Raw genomic sequence first — 20,483 nt, 5'->3', positions numbered from 1 at the left:
TTTCTTGGGTTATTTAAAAATAAATGTGGAATTTACTTACTTTCTTTCTACATTTATATATCAACTATGTATTGCAAATTTTGAAAAAATGAATAGGCCCATGAACTCAGACAGTGGGCTGGTGAGGGCCTGGGGTGGGTAGTGGGAGTGGGCTGTAAGGGGTCAATGGGAGAAAAAAGGGACATATGTAATACTTTCAACAGTAAAGATTAGAAAAAATAAAATAAACATGAACAATAAAATGGCAACAAATACAATAAATAAATAAATAAATAGTAAATCATGACATAGCTCAAAAGTCAAGTTGCTAGAAAAGGATGTGCAATAAGAAGTCTCCCTCCCATCTGTCTCCATACCTCTCAACTCCAACCCCCATTTTTTTGTGTACCACTCCAGTACTTATTTATGCAAATTTAGCAACATGAACATATATCCTAAAAATTCCCATTCTTACATAGAAGGGAGCATGATATCCATACTTACATTTGCATCTCATTCTTTTAATTTACATACTAAATCCTGTCCCTCTTTCCACACTAGAATTTAGAGTTTCCTCAGGCTTTTTGTAATGCAAATTTAGGGGGCATTTTTGTTCTTAAGAACCACAACATTATAAATTGCCCATCCCCATGTCATACTTTACTGTATCTCCATTACTATTTGTTATTTCTGTTCATTTCAACAAATGGTTACTGACCTCCCTACTCTGCTCTCATTTTTCCTCCCCCAGAGTATGCCAAAGGTCACATATTTAGCTATAAATAATCCTCCAGAACTGCAGTGATATAAGTGAAGGGATAAAAAGAGCGATGTGGCTTTAACACTAACAAAGTTAGCACACACAAAAATTTCCTTCAAGAATGTTTTTAAGAAACTTCAAGAAGCATTTATTTATTTTATTATTTCTTTCCATCCCTTAGAACATACTTCCAATTATTGGCAAATTTTTAGTTAGGTAGTAAGAATGCAAATGCAAATGGTGGTCTTGAAACCTGGTTATTCCTCTGCAGATCAGGTTGGGAAATAAATTCAGTCTAAATATGTTTTCAAGTGGCCCCCAGTCATAGACTAATGCAAGTTCGAAGTGCATGCCTTCAAGTCCAAGATTCTTCTTTTATAAGCAAGTGATTAGCTGAAAGTAGGGAAGTGGATGGTAAATCACATACTTTTCAGAAAGAGTTAATCAGTAGAGGAAGAAATAAAAATAAAAACCCAAGTTCAAAGTCAATCTATTTGGTAATACCTTTTAAAAATTTTGTGATGATAATGCAAATAAAAGAGGTGATTTGGAGCACTTCAGTTGGTAATCTCTTTTTCCACTTTTATAGTACCCCAATACAGACAAATGAACTCATTAATTCCATCACTACACATACTTTTGGGTAGGTACATGTACTATTTTATTTGGGAATGTATCCTTCGCTCACTAACCACTTGTGTGCATACCTGATGCGCCAGTAATATCCATAGCCTTCAGATTTCTGCACTTGATGACTGTCAATGTCATACGTCCAGCAGTTGGCAAATAACAAAGGGAAAACATGATTTCACCCAGGTCTACGCTTTCCTAGAAAGGCAATTGGTAATGTTAGCAATTTCAAACACCAGAGAGTGAATACAAAATGTAACTAAAGGGGTTAAGTAAAAAATCACTTTAATAGAATATTTGAATGTCAGTTTAAATTGTTTTATTGAGGATACAAATAACATTGTGAGAAAGCTGTTCCATGTGGAGAAAGAAAAGAGAATATATCCTATCTCAGATACTTACTTAATATCTCTACTTGTATTTCTTTTTTAAAAAATATATTTTTATTGGTTTCAGAGAGGAAGAGAAGGGAGAGATAGAAAGATCAATGGTGAGAGAGAATCACTGATTGGCTGCTCCTACATGCCCCCTACTGGGGATCTAGACTGCAACTGGGAATGTGCCCCCACCAGGAATTGAACTATGAACTCCTGGTTCATAGGTTGAAGCTCAATCACTGAGGCATGCCAGCCAGGCTCCACTTGTATTTTTAACAGGAATCTCAAACTTAATAGAGTCAAAACCAGACTGGTGATTCCACTCATTCCCTATCATCTTCTGAAACCAATGCCTCTGTCGGTCTTTTCATAATCAGCAAATCCTATCTAATAAAAGACAAAAAGGGTAATTAACCTTACCTCTACTACGCTTCCCACTGGCTAATCAGGGTGATATGCAAATTAACTCCCAACAAAGATGGCGGCCGACAGCCATGCAGCTGAAGTGAACATGAGGCTTGCTTGCTCCAGTGATGGAGGAAGCCAAGGTTCCCCGCCTGCCGCGGCCCAGCTCTGAGCTCCAGAAGCAACAATGTTTCAATTATAGAAGCTAAACAAACCCCAGATACCTGCTTTCAGCCGGTCGCGGCCTCAGAGCTGAGAGCGCCGGTGATGGCAACAATGTTTCAATTATAGAAGGTAAATAAATCCCAGAATAAAAAAAAAAAAAAAAAAAAAAAAAAGGAGAGGCTGGGAGCTTCAGTCACCCGCCAGCCTGAAAACGGCCCTCAGCCCCTCACCCAGACTGGCCAGGCACCCCGGTGGGGACTCCCACCCTGAAGGGGGTGTGGCCAGCCTGAAAACAGCCATCAGCCCCTTATCCAGGCTGGCCAGGCACCCTAGTAGGGACCCCCACCCTGATCTGGGACACCCTTCAGGGCAAACCAGCTGGCCCCCAACCCATGGACCAGGCCTCTATCCTATACAGTAAAAGGGTAATATACAAACTGACCCTAACAGCAGAAAGACTGGGAATGACTGGTCACTATGACACACACTGACCACCAGGGGGCAGATGCTCAATGCAGGAGCTGCCCTCTGGTGGTCAGTGTGCTCTCATATGGGGGAGCTATGCTCAGCCACAATCCAGGCTAACGCCTGCCAGTACAATGGTGGTGGTAGGAGCCTCTCCTGCCTCCTCAGTAGTGCTAAGGATGTCTGACTGCAGCTTAGGTCTGCTCCCCACTGGCAAGTGGACATCCCCCGAGGGCTGCTGGGCTGCCAGAGGGATATCTGATTGCCAGCTTAGGCCCAATCCCCCGGGGAGCAGGCCTAAGCCAGGAGGTGGTCATCCCCCAAGGGGTCCCAGACTGAGAGAGGGCACAGGCTGGGCTGAGGGACACCCCCCGCTGAGTGCACAAATTTTTGTGCACCGGGCCTCTAGTAGTAACATAATTCATCCAGAAGCTGGATCCAAAAACCTAGCAGTCACTTTTATTCTTATCTTCCCCTCATGCCTACATCCAACCAATGTCTTATCTACATTATCTACAAAATGTATCCCAAATTACTGAGTTTCTTTTCAACTATATCACTACCATTCAAGTCAGTATCACCTCTTACCAGGATTATTTCATTAGTCTCTAAAACTGATCTCCCATTTCAGGAGTTAACCTTCATACAGTGGTCGATGAGGTTATTTATAAATACAAATCAAATTATTTCACTTTCCTACTTAATACCATCTAAAGGCTCATGACTATATTGTAATAAAATTAAAATGATTTACCCTGGCATATAAGTGGGGTAACTATAAATCCTGGTGTACCTGGGAAATTCTGGCTTTCTACCTATTGTCTGGTGTAATTATTAAGAACATCCCCTTTAATTCTTATATATGTCTTTGTTTGGACAATGCATTACAAGGTTGTACATGTAGGGCCCCGTGTGATTTGGACCATGCCTATCTCTCTAACTCTATCTCTTGCCTCTCCCCTCAGCTCACTCTGATGCAGATACAAAAGCCCTTTTTGCCTTTTTTTCTGTTGTTCAAATGAATTTTGTTCTTGCTTTTGGTCTTGAATTTTCTATTTTGTAAATCTTCACATGGCTGACTCTTTTTCACCATGTAGGACTCAGCTCAAATAGCATCTCTCCCGTGAGGCCTTCCCCCTTCCTATCCTACGCTCACCCTACTCACAGATCCCTCACATTTTTCCCCATAACAGTTATCATCATCAGAAATCATCCTTGAATTTCACTTTTGTTTCCCTGGTTCCCATATATAAGAGCAGGGTTCTTGTCTGTCTTATTTTTGCATCCCACTGAAGTGGCTGGTGCATAGCTAGCTCTCAGTGCATTTTTTTTTTTTTTGAAGCAATGAAAAGATTATTAAGTAACCTGGATAAAAAATGACCTACTTTGTTTCATTTATAAACTGTCCACAGTGCCCTGATACAGATATATTTGCTGTCATTGGCACATAGATTGTGGACAAATGAAAATGAGTGTGAACAATGCACATTTAGGATGCTTCTCAAAAAGTCATTTACAGGATTTAATCAAATCATTCCTAGTTAAGACAATTTGTGGTGGATTTAATTTGGGGGGAAATAGGTTGCTATGCATTTAGGTCAAAGAAGTAGGCTCCCAAAAATTGTTCAGGAGAAGCTATTATCATTTATTAGACATATTCTTACAGATCAGGTTCTGATTTAGGTATTCCCATTTCTTTATTCATGGTCTAGAAGTGGTAAAGCCAAATAATTAACAGAATAAACTTTGAGTCAGTTAAACTTGGTTTTGACTCCCGTTTTCTGCTCTTCACCTGTGAGATCCTACAAAAGTTAATTAGGCTTTGACTCTCTGAAACTTAATTTTTAAACTGAGGAAAATGCCCATGCCACAGGGGTTTTAAAAAACATGCTCTAAACCAGTGGTTCTCAACCTTCCTAATGCCGCGACCCTTTAACACAGTTCCTCATGTTGTGGTGACCCCTAATTTCATTGTTACAAATTGAACATAATTAAAACATAGTGATTAATCACAAAAACAATATGTAATTATATATGTGTTTTCCGATGGTCTTAGGTGACCCCTGTGAAAGGGTCGTTCGACCCCCAAAGGGGTTGCGACCCACAGATTGAGAACCGCTGCTCTAAACAAACCCCGTTATTTAACAGTATCTGGCATCTGGTAACAGATGCCATTCATTGCTGTATTGCTATCACATGGAGCAGTGCCTTACACATAAGTACTGGATAAATAAAAAAAATTAATAAGGTGAAGCAATTATTATTTTTCAAGAAAATTATTAAAAATAAGTATTTTATTAAAAAGTTATATCCAACTGGGTCTCCTCTGTGCTACTGGATTGTTGCAGACCCAAAGTAGTGAGCAAGACCTAATAGAGGAGGCCTGCCAAGAATTCATTCTTTTCACCACCAAGCAAGTACTGGGCTCATGGTAGGTGCTAAACACCAAGATAGACATGGCAGGATTCTGCCCTTGAAGATCTCAGTTGAAAAGGAAGAGTAGTCTGCAAAGGGCAAATAAAATAATTCTGAATTATACCTTTATCTGATGATTCTCTCCTTGTTTCACTTTCTATCTCTTTTTCCAAATGTTCCTTTAGGCTTAGTCAATGGGCTGAAGCTTCCTGTCGGCAGCCATCCCCCTCCTGCACTGGGTATTCCTCCTCCCAGAAACTATCAATCAGAGTCAGCATATTGCGTTGTCAGCTGGCAAAAATTATGAAGGTAAAGCAAGGTATCAAGTTCCACCAAGAAACATGGGGGTGAGAGGTGGTGATGGAGGAGCAAGGAATGAAATAGGAGACACGATCTCAGACATGAAATGCTTGGAATCCAATGGGACGTGCACCAGGTGCAAACTCGAAAAAACTGTGAGGAGGCATCTAAAGGGATTCGTAAATAAAACATTTTCATGTGTCTGACTGACATGGATTTACTTTTACACATTAAATAATCAGAGGGAGTAATTTTGTACTTCTCTGGGCATATCACATGCTTACTAGCTGAAACAAAGAAAGTTCATCATGTTTGGTCCTATCTCTCAAAGACCCTTTCTTGGATCCATATGCAACATAATTTTGACCGTTATTAACAGGTATTAGTAAACACAGAGTCTAAAGTGAGGAGTTGACCAAAGTACTAGCCCAAATATATGGAAAACAAAAAGCATGATCTCTGAGTAGCTCCAAATAACAAGCTAGCTGGCTTTATGCCTAGTACAGTAATAAGAAACCTACTTAAATATTTAAACTACATGTAGTCAGGAGTTGTTTGCTTTTTAAAAAAAATTGGAATGAACTGGGTGGTAAAAATTAATTTATAATATGCACCCATAAAAATTGCACAAAAGTTTCATTCTTCAGTAGACTAAATGTTCCCGTCAGGAAATACAGCTGTGGAAGAACTAGAACTGCCTACATACTGAAAAGGGCAGAATGCTCTCTAAGGTAAATGCCATTATTCTTCAACTTTTAAAATCTGGAAGCGATCAAAGAGATAATCATGAAAAATGAACTTAATTAAGAAAAATGGCTATGGGACCTTAAAAAAGGTCCTCCAGCAGATGTAGCAGCAGAATTCTGGATTTTGGCCACAGTGCTCTGAGCTGGTGTGCACTGATCCCCACTGCCCATCACCGAGTCTGTCCTGGTTGATGGCCCAACTCCAAGTTCTAATTGCTGCCTCTTCCCTCTCTGCTCCAGACCACTACTGTTTATAAGGCCACACTCAGACTCAACAATCTGAACCCTCTGATGCCTAGCAAAGAACCAGGAAATAAGTTGAAAGGTGTTTGAAGAACCAGCAAAAATATAAAAAGTTATGCAGTAAATAAGCCTCTTATTTAACGAGATTATATCATTTCTTATTCAACACCCATTTACTATTATTTTAGACAAAATTCTAACTAGAATGTTTACTTAGTATATCAATATATATCAGGTCAAAACTCATGCGAAATGTGGAAGTGGGGAAACGTATAGCATTAGGTCTAGTGGCGATAGAAATAAATGATAGCTGCAAAGAAGCCATACATATAAAAGAGAAGCCAATATTCTGAAAAGGATAGCAATCTAGGTCATTTTGTATCATGGGGAACTAACACTAATGCCTCAGTAACTTAAAAACACGAGTTTGTTGCAGACTTGAAAAGAAATTAATATTCAAAATGATGACTCTGAGTCATTAAGCTAAGGGAAAATATCCTAAATGTTCTATTGAAGAAGGTAGAGACATGTACACTATTTTTTACAGTTATTTTTATCCAAAATCCTTAAAATGTTTGAAGTGGTAATTTTGGCTTATAGTGAAAAGCTTTGAGTTTCTGAAATTTTTATTCATGGGTAATTTTACTTACTGCAATTCTATATAAATATGAACTTTACATAGTAAATTTTAAAACACTGGTATCTTTGGGCAAATAATCATTTGAAAGCTGGCTATAAAGTCTAGGGCATAGTATTCTAAGAACTTTCTTTCATTTCAGACACGCTAATGTATTCGGTTGAACATTCATAGAGACAGTCTTCCGGCTGGGTCAGGGCTTGTACATTTGATTTCTTCACCCTGCCTCCACAGACAGCTGGGTGAAGGGCTATCGTCAACCTCACAAACGAAGTCACAGTGATAAAGTTGTTTTGTTCCATGCACTGTCTCACCAAAATAAAAACCATTGGAAAAATAAATTGATATACAAATGGTTGCATTGCGCATCCTATTTTAGGACTAACAGAACTAACAGCAAGATCGAACTACAGCAATTGAGTGTAAGAGACCTAGAGAAGGCACTGAGAGCTCCATACTTGAGGGTGTGATAGCCAAGAGAAGTAGTCCAGGAGGAGAATAATCATTACACTGGGGTTCGAAAAATTAAACAGATGGGATTGAGAGGGAAGGCGAGGAATCATGTTGTATGTGAGAACTACAGTTAGTAAGAATGGTAACAAAATTTGAAAAATGTTTCTTTATTTTGAGGAAGCTAGGTTAGGATGGAGAAAGAAGAGAGAGGGCATTGAAGTAAACAGGTGTGGGAAGATGCTGGCTGAAGAAAGGTTTGAATTCAGTGATATATTAGAAAGTAAAAATCATTAAAACTTATTGGGAAAAAAAACCCCTTTAAACAAGCAGTTGGTTGCCAAGGTGACAACAGCCATCACATCCACTTAGCACCCTAAATGCAGCCTGCCTTGTACATTTCCTGGTTGGCAAGAGAACGGATGGTTTTCCACACAACGTTAAACAATGTGTTATTAGAGCAAATGAGATCTTCATCAAATTACTTTAGTCCTTCATCCACCTGCTCATAAAATGAAGCTAGAGTGAAATGCAGACTCAGAAAGGTCTACTGGATTCAAAATACCCTGATATTTTTATTTCTCTCTGATGCACACCTCCCATTTGCCTAAAAAACATTATGGCATTTAACCTTGAGCAATACACTTAACCTCACTTGATCTCAGTTTGTTTGTTTTTTTTGGTGTAACATGAGGGTGCTCAAAGAGATGAACTAATTTATCTTCCGTTCTAAAAGTTTGTCATTTTAAGCACTGGCAACATGAAGATTACTTAGCACGTATAGCTCAGGCATGTTCAAGAATGTACGGACAGGCATTTTTTAAGCCCTGTTTGCTATAGAACTGGTGGAGCCTCATAAGAAAGACCACAAAGGATCAACTGGTGCTAATAACTTGATTTCAAGTTCAAGATCAGATGGTCATACAAAATGGCTATCATGCTGATTTCCAGATGACACACTAGATGAGGAGGATGCAATCCTTAAGGCAGAGTGCATCCGGGTTGATCTGGTTGGTGATCATGAGGAAAGACCTTACAGGATAATGAACGTGCATTGTCATTTATATTGTCTCCTGGCTATGCTAAAAATCTCAAGGGGGTTGTTTTTTACTCTCTGAAATGTGTTGGGCACACAGGGGCTAAAATATAGAGTCCACCCTCCTGCACATTACACATGTGGTTCCTAAGAATCTGGTCCCTACGTGTTTTTCTACATTCATCTTACAAATTTCTCATGAAGTTTCTGCAACTCCAAAACTCGGCACTCTAGTGATATCAAATACCATGTCAATCTCTAAACATTTTTTCATTCATTAGTATACTCTTGTTTATTGAGAGCATCCAGAATGCCAGGCAATGTTCTAGTTATTGGGGGAACACTGATGACCAAGACAAATTTTTTCTCCTTATAGGGTTTATATGTGATTTTTAAATAAAGTCACGTAACCTCTCAGGATATCATGCAATTAATCAGGAAACAAGCTAGCAGAAACACATAAGTCTGCATAATTTTACAGTACATGCTCTTTTTTTGTTGTTGTTGATTTTTTTTTTTTTGGATCCAGTGTTGCAAGGGATTTCTAGAGAAATTCTTGGGTTTTAATGATAGGAACAGAGATAAAAAATACCCAATTCTTCCCATGAGGATCTCGGAGGACTTCAGAGTAATTAAATGCGTGACATTTAATCTGAACCTTTAAGAATGAGTAAAGGTAAAGGGAATTAAAAACAGAGGGAGATGCATATAAAGAGGCTTTGAGGGTTGGAATGTCCCACAAGGACCAGAAGGCAAACAGAGACCACAGGCTCTGGCAATGGCAGAGTATAATTTAAATGGCAACACACTGACTGTATTCTCAGGACCCCTCAGAATACTTATTCCGGTCAACCATGATTTTCTCTGCAGTCAGGATGAGCTCCATTTCCATAGCCAATAACAATTTCCTGGGTAGGTTGCATTTAGATTTAAAAGGGCTAATATAAAAACATAATGTATGTCATGGGTTTCATTTGCTGCCTTACACATAGTAGATATTCAAACATTACCATTTTTTTTTTCTTGTTTAAAACAATTCTTCTGTGGTCAGTGACTGGCATAAGGTTGATGCTTTATACAAAGTTTATTGAGTGAAGAAGTGAATGAATAAATGGAAAAAGCATCAGCCCTGATCATGATGCCAATGGCAGCAGGGATGGCTGCTCAAAGAGTGAAGGCTACTCAGTAAGCAGGGGACAAGTGAGCAAATTGCAACACTGTTTGTGGGTGTTGTGGGCTTTGTGAGTGGGACCCCTGAGAACTGTGCAAGGGCACGTCCATGTATCGTGGCCCTGAGAGTACAATAAACTAATAGTCATAACAGTTCTGAGCCATTTAAAGATATATTTATGGTTTGGGGAGCTAAAGTTAGAGGACACTTATTGATTAGTTTTACTGAACTTTATTTCTCTACAGGTCCCTCTGGTCTAGTGTGATTTGGGATGCTGTGTGCTATAATTCCATCGCACGTTGGCATTTGGAGCCAAATGTATCCCTGAGGCGTATAAATTGCTCTTTGTCTTTGAACATCTGGCCACCTCCTCCAACCTGCCAGCAGAAGCTGTCTAGTGACTCTAAGAGGCACACGAGAAGGAGGACGCTGTTTGATATGCTTCCTACCTTGATACACAATTAGGAAATGTAATTAACACTATAACCCTTCCTCACTTTCTAGCGCGCTTCCCTCCTTTTCTTTCAAGGAACTACAATTTTCACACAGCACATCCTCCCTGCCCTTTCTTCTCCCGGTGATTCTGATTAAATTAGATTTCATCGTGTTCAATGAGGGTGGGGGCAGGAAGAGGCAAAGGAGGGTCCCCTCATAAAACCTAGTTAGATTCCTGGAGTTTTCGATCACATTTCCCATCATGGAGTCTTTCCTGCCGTCTCCACGTGAAGACAGAGGAAATGCTACCAGGTCCCCTTCAGTAGGACCTGCTTGTGTTTCTGCAAGAAGGAAGAGATGCACTTTGGATTAAGCACAGACTATTAGGAACTGTGCTTGGCCATGGTACACAATCCAGGTGAAATTTTCTGAACTCAGGGCAGAAAAGGGCAGAGAACATGGCAGTGTTAGAGACGGGGTAATTACAAACCCCAATGAGCATTAAGCGATTAACAGTCGCAACTCAGAGCAATTGTTGCCAGGGATGCTATTGAATCCTGCCATGTGGCTGCTCAGTGGGAGAACCATTTTCAGCTCCAATGCAAGTGGGAAATATCTCTGCCTGCCAAAACGGGTTAGCTCTTATTCTATCCTACACAGCTGTAGACTTAGCTACCACCAGCCACGAAGTGCTCAGGTTGTCGAGATAGAGCGGAGGCCTTAAAACAGCCTTTCCTGGATTTAGCAAATCGAGTCTCCTAACTCTGTAATAAAGAGCCTGAAGCAAAGAGGGGCCTGAAGCAAAGCCCAATACAGACACCTGGACCAGGGCAATCTAGGACATAAGAAGGGGACACAAATTTGATGAGAACTCTTCTCTTTATCATACTGGATAAAAGCTATTTTAAGCTTCTTGGTGAGCGGGGCTAGAGGCTTATTCTCAAACCTTAATCATTATTTATAGATAGGGGCATAGAAACTAGTGTAATAAACTGTATGCAGCTCTCTTTAGAGTATTTGATGCTTTTAAGTGTCTTTATGAAATCCCTGACGAAAGGAATCCCTGTCAGTATTGCTGTACATAACCTTGGACTGGATGAACTTGGCTTCACAATTCTCGAGTCTACCTTAAATTGGTTCACATGGCATCATTCCTGCTCCTCAAAGTCTATTCTTCACATAGTAGCCAGAGATTTATTGATCATGAGACGACGGCTCACTTCTGATCAAAAGTCATGAATAATCTCCAGAGGCACTCAGAATAAATTTCGAAGTTCTTTCCATGGCCTAAGGCCACTCAATAATCTGACCCTCAGCTGTCTTTCTGATCTCATCTGCTATCACTCTCATCAGAGGCCTTATCTGACCACCCTATCAAGAGTGTCCCTGCCCTACAACCACGTCCTATCCCCTACCCTGCCTCATGTTTCTTAAAGCACTTGCACTCATTGGGCATATTATATATTTCCTTTGTTATTACATGTCTCCTTTCTTACAAAGTAGGACTCAGAGAATGGGGACATTGTATGTCCTGTAACATGCAGGAGAGTGGGTGGTAAATAGAAAAACTAAACAGAAGTTGGTTGAATTGATGAATTTAAAATGCTTGTTCTACAAGTGGACAGAGCAGGTAGCAAGCCTCTATTACAAAATGTTTATTTAGCCATTATTTTCTCTGGATGAGCAAGATATAACAATTGCTTCTCTCTATACAACCAGATCACAAGTTAAAACATTTGCAGTCTACTTGGTATGATAGCAATCTATTTAGCATAATTTTCTGCCTTTGTTCTCTATGCTCTTCTGTAGACTGGTATTTGATAGGTGCCTACAACATTTGTAAAGCATCCCTTCACTTACTATGGGTATGGGATTGTGCATAGTTTTTAAAAATTAAAAGCACCCCTGAAAACATCAATAAAATTGATGTTCGGTCAGTAAGATCTTTGGTTTACTTAGTTTGTGGAAAGACTTCATGCAATATATGCCATGGTATAATCTTTTACAACATTGTTGTAGTTTATTCAATTTCAAGATTGAGTTAAAGAGTACAGAATAAGTATCTTTCACTCATGAAAAAATACACAAGGGTATACTTTTAAAAATTTAAATATTAGGGTGAGACATTCAAGACATGAAAGTAATTGGGATGTTAGTTATCAATTGGGTAGCAAATAGTTGTTTTCTTTATGTGCAAGATTATGACACTTGGCAACTTTAAATTTTACAAAAATTTCACATTTATTATCCCATTTTATTTTCAAAATATTCCTATGGGTTTGATATTATTATAAACCTCTTTTTTTTTAATGGATGAAGTAACAAGTTCAGAAATGCTAAGCAGCTTACCCAGTAAAAAAGAGAGAGAGAGAAGGCAGCAGAGCCAGGATTCTAGTTAAAGAACACCCACTTCACTTCCTGGAGTTTTCTCTTTCCCTCCGCACCCTCCCTAACGGAAACAGTGCTTCAAATGTGACCAGTCAGGAAAACAAATAAAACTGTTTTCATGTCTTAGATGTCAACGCCAGCAGATGAAAAACGTTTAGAAATTAGAAAATCAGTTATTTGACTTATAGGAAACTGTTTAATGCAGTCTATTATGGAGAATATTTTGAACATTCACACTTATAATTGAACTGCATATTCTTTTCACTATACAATAGCATATTTATAATTAATGACTAGTTAAATGCAAGAGAGCTAGGATAACTCAACAGTACCTTTAGGAATATTCTAAACTCCTAAAACTTGCAGCAGACCATATATTACTAAAACACTGGGGCTAAAAAGCTTCTCCTTACCTCCTACAACCTCCAAGCTGTAAAATACCGCAAGATGCAAATGATCCAGTTAAATTATATCCCCAATATAAGGTTTTCACTAATTACATTTAAGAGAAAAACATTGCCTAGAAATTTCCTGAAGTAACACTGATACCAACTGCTTGTTTGAATGCTGCTCAGAATTATTGCTTAGTTCTCCATGAATTTAGATAAAAATTGTTAACAAGATGGATTTTATAAGATTGTAAGTTGTAAAGATCATGCATATATATATTTTGTCGTAAGTATCATTAACATTTTATTTAATTTAAATTATATAAGTATTCTGATATTTCAATTCTGTAAGTCAAAAGTTGAACTTTCATGTTAAAAAGAGTCAATTTCTTTTTAGCATGGTGCTACTTTGATATAAACCAAGGCAAACAACACTGAACTAAGAGTTAATTAAAGGTAGAGCCTAGTTTTTTTAATCGCCTGAGTGAATTTAAGTGATTTTTTTAAACTATAAAATGGAATGATCACACTTGAACTCTACCAGATCTATAATAATATGCTCATATGATCTAGACATAAGACTTCTCAAAAATTCTACTCAACTCACACCCATGAACGTTCAAGTTAATATGAAAACACTCCTGACCTGTTACAAGTCTCATGCACTTTATTCTGAGAACAAGATCTCAGGGCATTGTTTAAGATTTATTTCTTTTATTTATACACAAGTCTCCCAACTTAGTGTTTTATTATACAATCTGAAAGCAACAAATTGGAGATGTAAAGAATGCAGGAAGCGTGTACCTTTATAGTGGAGATAAAACAGCGTAATAGAAGAGCAATCAACAGAAATAAAAGCCTGCCTATAAAATGTATTGTAGCCCTGACCGGTTTGGCTCAGTGGATAGAGCATTGGCCTGTGGACTCAAGGGTCCCAGGTTCGATTCTGGTCAAGGGCATGTATCCTGGTTGCGGGCGCATCCCCAGTAGAGGGTGTGCAGGAGGCAGCTGATCAATGTTTCTCTCTCATCGATGTTTCTAACTCTCTATCTCTCTCCCTTCCTCTCTGTAAAAAATCAGTAAAATATATTTTAAAAAAATGTATTGTAATGGTTACTGGTGCTAAAGATCACCACTATTAAGAAAAGGGTAAATTATTCAGTAGATTCTACTTAAAAAGCAGGGTCAGGTATATCATTTTAGAAGTAACACTGAAATTTTTATTTTAAATTTCTAAAGTAAGACATTGAATAGATAAGTCTGTGTTCTGAAACCTATAAAATTAACGTAAAATTATTTTTTCCAGATTGTTCTAAATAAATAACGTATTATTCTTGATTGAAATCTAGAGTTTAAGGGACAGGAACTCTAGCTTTTTGGAATTTTGATGAACTGTGACATTCTAGTTTAAGGAGTTCCATTGAAATTTTCTGTGTAATAAAGATTTAGAAGGTTATAGCAATGGTCAGGGTTCCCTCTCACTTTCTGTGGTGGAAGAAAAGACTTGTCTTAATATCAAGATTTTAAGGAATTAATTTGGTGCCTCCCAAGGTAATGAACACACAGAATATCGTAGGTACCTGGCACAGTCCCAGGTGGTTAAAGGAAATGAACCTGATTGTAATCAAGAATATTTTTCTTTCTTCAGGGTATTAGTCAGGGATCCAGGAGGAAACAGAAGGCATGCACAAATTAGAGTAACTCCATAGGGCCTAACCAAGGGACCACTTACAGAGATGTGAGCAGGGAGTAGGAAACGATAAGAGTTGGTGCAAGTGTTCTGAGGCTGGTGACAGGGGAGGCTGTAAGGACCCCTAAGTCTGAAAGGACAAGGGAGGGGACAGTTACCTGGATTCAAGAGAGAAGTCTACTCTGAGAAGAACTACCTCAGGTGAAGGACATACCAGCCCGGGGTAATCTCACAGAGGAAGATCTGAAGAGAATACATCTGAATGTCATTCTCCTCCTGACCTCACAGGAGGAGGGCAGAGAATCTTGGCACCAAACAAGGCAGCCTCTTGCGGCACCAAACAGGGAAGAGAACAGTGGAGAGTGAGCTTAAAGGGAAACACTCAGAAAATACCCAGCATCCATAGCCCCTTGAGGCTTTAAAAGGTGCACTTTATAAGAACATGTACACACTGGTGAAGGAAGACAGAGGAGGAAGTGCCTAGTAGAAAGGAAAGAGTGGGAGATGAGGGCATGCTAGGTGACAGAATGTATCCTATATAATAAAAGAGAAACATGCAAATTAACTGTCCCTCTGCTATACTCAAGCCACGCCCACAATCCACACCCACCAGCCAATCAGGAGCGAGTATGCAAATTAACCCAACTAAGATGGTGGTGGCCATGGAGCTGGAGTGAGCAGGAGGCTTGGGTTGCCCCCGGCAATGGAGGAAGCCAAGCTTCCCGCCTGCCCTGGCCGGCCCTGGGCTCCGCTCAAGGCTACAAAGTTTCAATTATAGAAGAGAATAAATCCCAGAAACCTGCTTCCAGCTGGCCAACTGCCGCTGCTCAAGGTTACAAAGTTTCAATTATAGAAGATAAATAAATCCCAGAAAAAAAGCAAAAAGCAAAAAAGGAGAGGCTGGGAGCTTGGCCACCTGAAAACGGGGGACTTGGCCACCAAGTTGCCGGGGGACTTGGCCAGCCTGAAAACGGCCATCAACCCCTCACCCAGGCTGGCCAGACACCCCAGTGGGACTCCCCCACCCTGAAGGGGCTGTGGGCAGCCTGAAAACAGCCCTCAGCCCCTCACCCATGCTGGCCACACCCCCATTGGGGGAGGGTCCCCACTGGGGGGCTTGGCCAGCCTGCAAACAGTCATCAGCCCCTCACTCAGGCTGGCCAGGCACCCCAGTGGGACCTCTATTTTGATCCGGGACACCCTTCAGGACAAACCAGCTGGCCCCTACACATGCACCAGGCCTCTATTCTATATAATAAAAGGGTAATATGCAAATTGACCCTAACAGCAGAATGACTAGGAATGACTGGTCACTATGACACACACTGACCACCAGGGGGCAGACGCTCAATGCAGGAGCTGCCCCCTGGTAGTCAGTGTGCCCCCACAGGGGGAGCTCTGCTCAGCTACAAGCCAGGCTGATGGCTGCCAGACAGCGGTGGTGGCTGGAGCCTCTCCCGCCTCCTCAGCAGCACTAAGGATATCCGACTGCAGCTTAGGTCTGCTCCCCACTGGCAAGTGGACATACCCCGAGGGCTCTTGGGCTGCCAGAGGGATGTCTGACTGCCAGCTTAGGCCCGATCCCCTGGGGAACATGCCTAAGCCAAGAGGTGGACATCCCCCGAGGGGTCCCAGACTGCGAGAGGGCACAGGCCTGGCTGTGGGACCCCCCTGAGTGCACAAATTTTTGTGCACTGGGCCTCTAGTATACATCATAAAAAGAAAAAACAAAACCAGTATCTACTCACAGAGTCACAGCATACAGTAACTAAAAAGATTTAAATTACTCCTCACACAAAACTTTCTGACCCAAGTAGAAAAACACAGCCTAAAGGTAGCTCCTACCCTATTAATAGGTCAGCCATGTTTAGCAACAAGATCTACTTTCCTATTTAAAATGTAAGCTACATCAACAACCAAAAACATATCCTGAGATATCATTCTGCTAATACTTTGCAGTTAACATACAGTCAGAATTTACAAATGTCTGGTTCTGTGCTAAGGACGTATCTTATTTAGTTTATTTAACAAATTATGGTTGGCCTTCTTGCCTTGTCATAATTCCCATTGTACAGATAAAATAATTACAACTTAGAGATTTATTAACATGCTCAAAGCCATATAGGGTACACTGCTTCAATGAGAGAGAGAGAGAGAGAGAGAGAGAGAGAGAGAGAGAGAGAGAGAGAGAGAGAGAAGTGTGTGGAGGGAGGGTTAGATGGCAATTGTAATCTTTAGAGGTAGGACAATGAAATTTAGATTGTAAATTATGTAGATACAAAGAATTTGGAAAAAAATCATCTTGCTTTATAATCAACCACAAATATCATGATTAAAATATGGTTACCTTTCACTACCAAGTTCTGAATGACATTCTTTCACTGAATCAAAATATCACACTGTGCTTACCTAACAATTCTGTATTTATTTAAAAAGCATGGCATCAGTGTTGAATTAAGTCTAAATTTGGTGGCACAAATTTAAGTTTTGTTTTGTGTTCTTTTTAAAATATATTTTATTGATTTTTTACAGAGAGGAAGGGAAAGGGATAGAGAGTTAGAAACATAGATGAGAGAGAAACATCGATCAGCTGCCTCCTGCACACTCCCTACTGGATATGTGCCCGCAACCAAGGTACATGCCCCTGACTGGAATCAAACCTGGGACCCTTGAGTCCGCAGGTCAACGCTCTATCCACTGAGCTAAACCGGTTAGGGCACAAGTTTAAGTTTTAAATATGCTTAATTCTGATTTTTTGTTTGGTGAAATAGAACACTGTAATCAATATTACAGAAATCTACTGCTTAAACTGATATTAGAAAGGCTAATATAATCGTTGTAGGCTATTTTAAAGCCAATTTATCTTTAATTTTTCACTTGAAATGCAAAATATAGTCAAAACAGACTGAATGGACACTGAGCCTTGTACTCTAAATGTACACAGGTGTGTACATAAATGAAACAAAGTTTCTTTTAACAGTTGGCCTGGGTTGAGCAAATATTAACATCAAGAAGAATCAGGCTTTAAAACTCTCATAATTTTGTGATAGTCTATGGTAGACTCTATTATTTTAAACTTAATTTAAATTTAATTGTGTATTGCAACATAGATGCTTCCTATTAATGCCTGCAAAATGGCTAAAAGACCTGACAGATAAGGTCCTGGAGTTTATTTGCATCATTTGCATTAATAATTGGCGGCAGCCCGTTAGCAGATGTGCTATCTGTGACATTCCAGGGTCAGGTTTACAGCAGAGATGAAATAGGATATTAGGAATGCCCTCAGGGGAACAGATGTGGACAATCCGCAGGCCTGTGGCTATGATACTGCCGGCTGCACCAGGGAGATCTTGCAAAACAGCTCCTGATCAAAAAGATCGATTCCTTACAGCCCTGCTTTCCACCACACTGTTTTCCTTAGAATGAGGTTGGGATTTTGCCTCCCCCTTTAAAATGTTATTCCATAGTTAACAAACTTTATAAGAGAGTTCACTGATAGCTAGACACAAAAAAATACAGTATTATCCTAATCTTGAGGTTGGTCCAGGATGGTTGGGGAAAGAAAAATATTCACAGAAATAAGAAAAATTAATTTTTTAGACGTTTAAAGAAATGTTAGTAATCTCTATATATAAAAGCCTAAGAAACCAGCTGACTGGCTGACTGGCCAATCACTAGCTATGATGCACACTGATCACCAGGGGGCAGACACTCATCTCAGGAGCTACTGAGCTGCAGTGACTTGGCAGCTGTGGTTCTTGGGAAATGCACCCGGAACCAGAGAGGAAGGAGTCTAACTCTGGGGCGTGTCACTCAAGAACCGCCCTCTCACAATCCAGGACCCCTTGGGGGATGTCAGAGAGCTGGTTTTGACCCAATCCCTGCAGGCCAGGCCTAGGGACCCCACTGATGCACAAATCTGTGCACCAGGCCTCTAGCCCATTGGCTCCCCACTTCAGGTCTGGATCCCCCGGGGCCTCTAGCCTATTGCAGAGGTCATGGATCTGGTCCTTACAGAAACTTTTCAACTCGATTAGCTAATGATGAGATGTGCAGGACCTACTGGCTGTGGCCCCAATGTCTGGTGCCCGCGCTGGCCCATCCACTTAATATTGATTTCCAGTGGAGGTAGTGAATTTTCCCCACTACCATTATCGGCTAGGAAACTGGCCATGGCTTCCCTCCTACCGGGCAGACAGTAGCACCAGCAGGCAACCTCCGGGGAGGGAAGGAAGCGAAGGAGCAGCTCAGGTGGGAAGGAGGTTCCTGCCACAGGACTTGGCCTGGGCAGAAGGGCCTGGGCGGGAGCCTGATATTGAGCAGGGTCCTGCCCTAGGCCAACCAGATTCCATGCTAAGTAAACCCTGTTTGCTAAATAATTGCATTTTGTAACTAAATGCTCACAAGTCATCAGTTACCACCAAACTTAGGGTAAAGTGAGATGAAAGAAGCGTGACAGATACAGAGAGAAAGTGACATAATATTGGGAGAAGAGAGGAGGGAACCGGATTCCGGGGTGCATCACCCGGACCCCTCGGGGGATGTTGGAGAGCCGGTTTCAGCCCAATCCCCAGAGGCCAGGCCGAGGGAACCTACTGGTGCATGAATCCATGCACCAGGCCTCTAGTGTGAAATAAAACACATTACTTTAAACCAAAGCTCAGCTAGTGCATTTAGTGCTCTGAATGGTTGGTACAATGGACACAAGTTTCTTGTATTTGTCATGTCAAGGCCTACTCTTTCAAACAGTATTTGACAGATCCTTAGAAGGTAACACATTCAAGCATTTATAGCTGCAAACAAGGTAAATGTGGTTATACATATACACCTTCCTTTCTTGTGAGAATTCCTGAGTGTCTAAAACATGGTTGGTGCTGAAAAATGTTCATTGGATGGATGAGCAAATAAATAAATAGGCAAAATAAAATTAGTACGGTTAAAAAAAAGCTTTTCCTTTACTTTCAATGGCTTCTTGAGTGCATGAGAAGACTATGTTTAAATATTAAAAATACATTAGTCTTTATAATGATTGACTTTCTGAAAAAATATTTTTATACTCACAGTTTTAAAATAAAATGTATATAAAGAAATATGTTGGCAAAAGCATTCCTTTTCTATATTCATTCCATTTTTACCATTTTTCCAATAAGTAATTAATATTATTAAATTCTTGTGGGTTTTTACATAGATTTTTTTGTATATATAATTGAATGTAAATAAATATTTCTCTTTCACATTACAGACATAGGTACACATACACACCATTCTTCAAGTGATTTTTTTTTCCTAAGTTGGAGGTATTTCTGTTGTGCAAGAGGTGATTGGCTTGCAATATTTGTCCTATATAGTAAGATAATCCTAAAGTAAAAATTATTTTTTGGACATAATATTAAGACACACCTTTATTATTTCCTTTGTCATTCTATTTGAAATTTAAAAATGCCCGATAATTTCTGTTAAAAATATAAATCCTCCTTATATAGAAATAATTTATTAGCAAGGGAATTATGAATATAAAATGTGTGACTCTTGTTTCAATTTGATAGAATTTTTGACAATAAATTAAAAATATTCTTGGTTTATTTTACAAATAAGTTTATGCCATAGACTGACTAATAAAAAAATAACCTGTCTATAGAAAGTAGTTAATGTTAACAAATATAACTAAGCATACGTTTATTAATTCGTAATCAGACGGGTAAATCACTACATTGTTTTTTTTTCCAGTGGTAGATTTGTACTTACATACATTCTTACACTTGACCTTCTATGAAAATTTGTTTTAAAATTAACCACAAAGTG

At 39.7% G+C, this 20,483-nt stretch overlaps 1 protein-coding gene across 1 annotated transcript in view; it reads right to left on the bottom strand.

The window, feature by feature from the left end:
- The window catches only part of SYT10 (synaptotagmin 10), a 71,793-nt gene that overhangs the window by 8,479 nt on the left and 42,831 nt on the right, over positions 1–20,483 (bottom strand). Inside the window, exon 4 of the mRNA XM_036302071.1 lies at positions 1,447–1,567. Coding sequence (XP_036157964.1) covers positions 1,447–1,567 — 121 coding nt within the window. The remainder of the gene's footprint in view (positions 1–1,446; positions 1,568–20,483) is intronic.

The sequence above is a fragment of the Myotis myotis genome, unplaced genomic scaffold (assembly GCF_014108235.1).
Source record: "Myotis myotis isolate mMyoMyo1 unplaced genomic scaffold, mMyoMyo1.p scaffold_m19_p_3, whole genome shotgun sequence".
Classification (NCBI taxonomy): domain Eukaryota; kingdom Metazoa; phylum Chordata; class Mammalia; order Chiroptera; family Vespertilionidae; genus Myotis; species Myotis myotis.
Note: the sequence above shows the minus strand (reverse complement) of the source record. Positions and strands in the feature narration are given on the sequence as shown.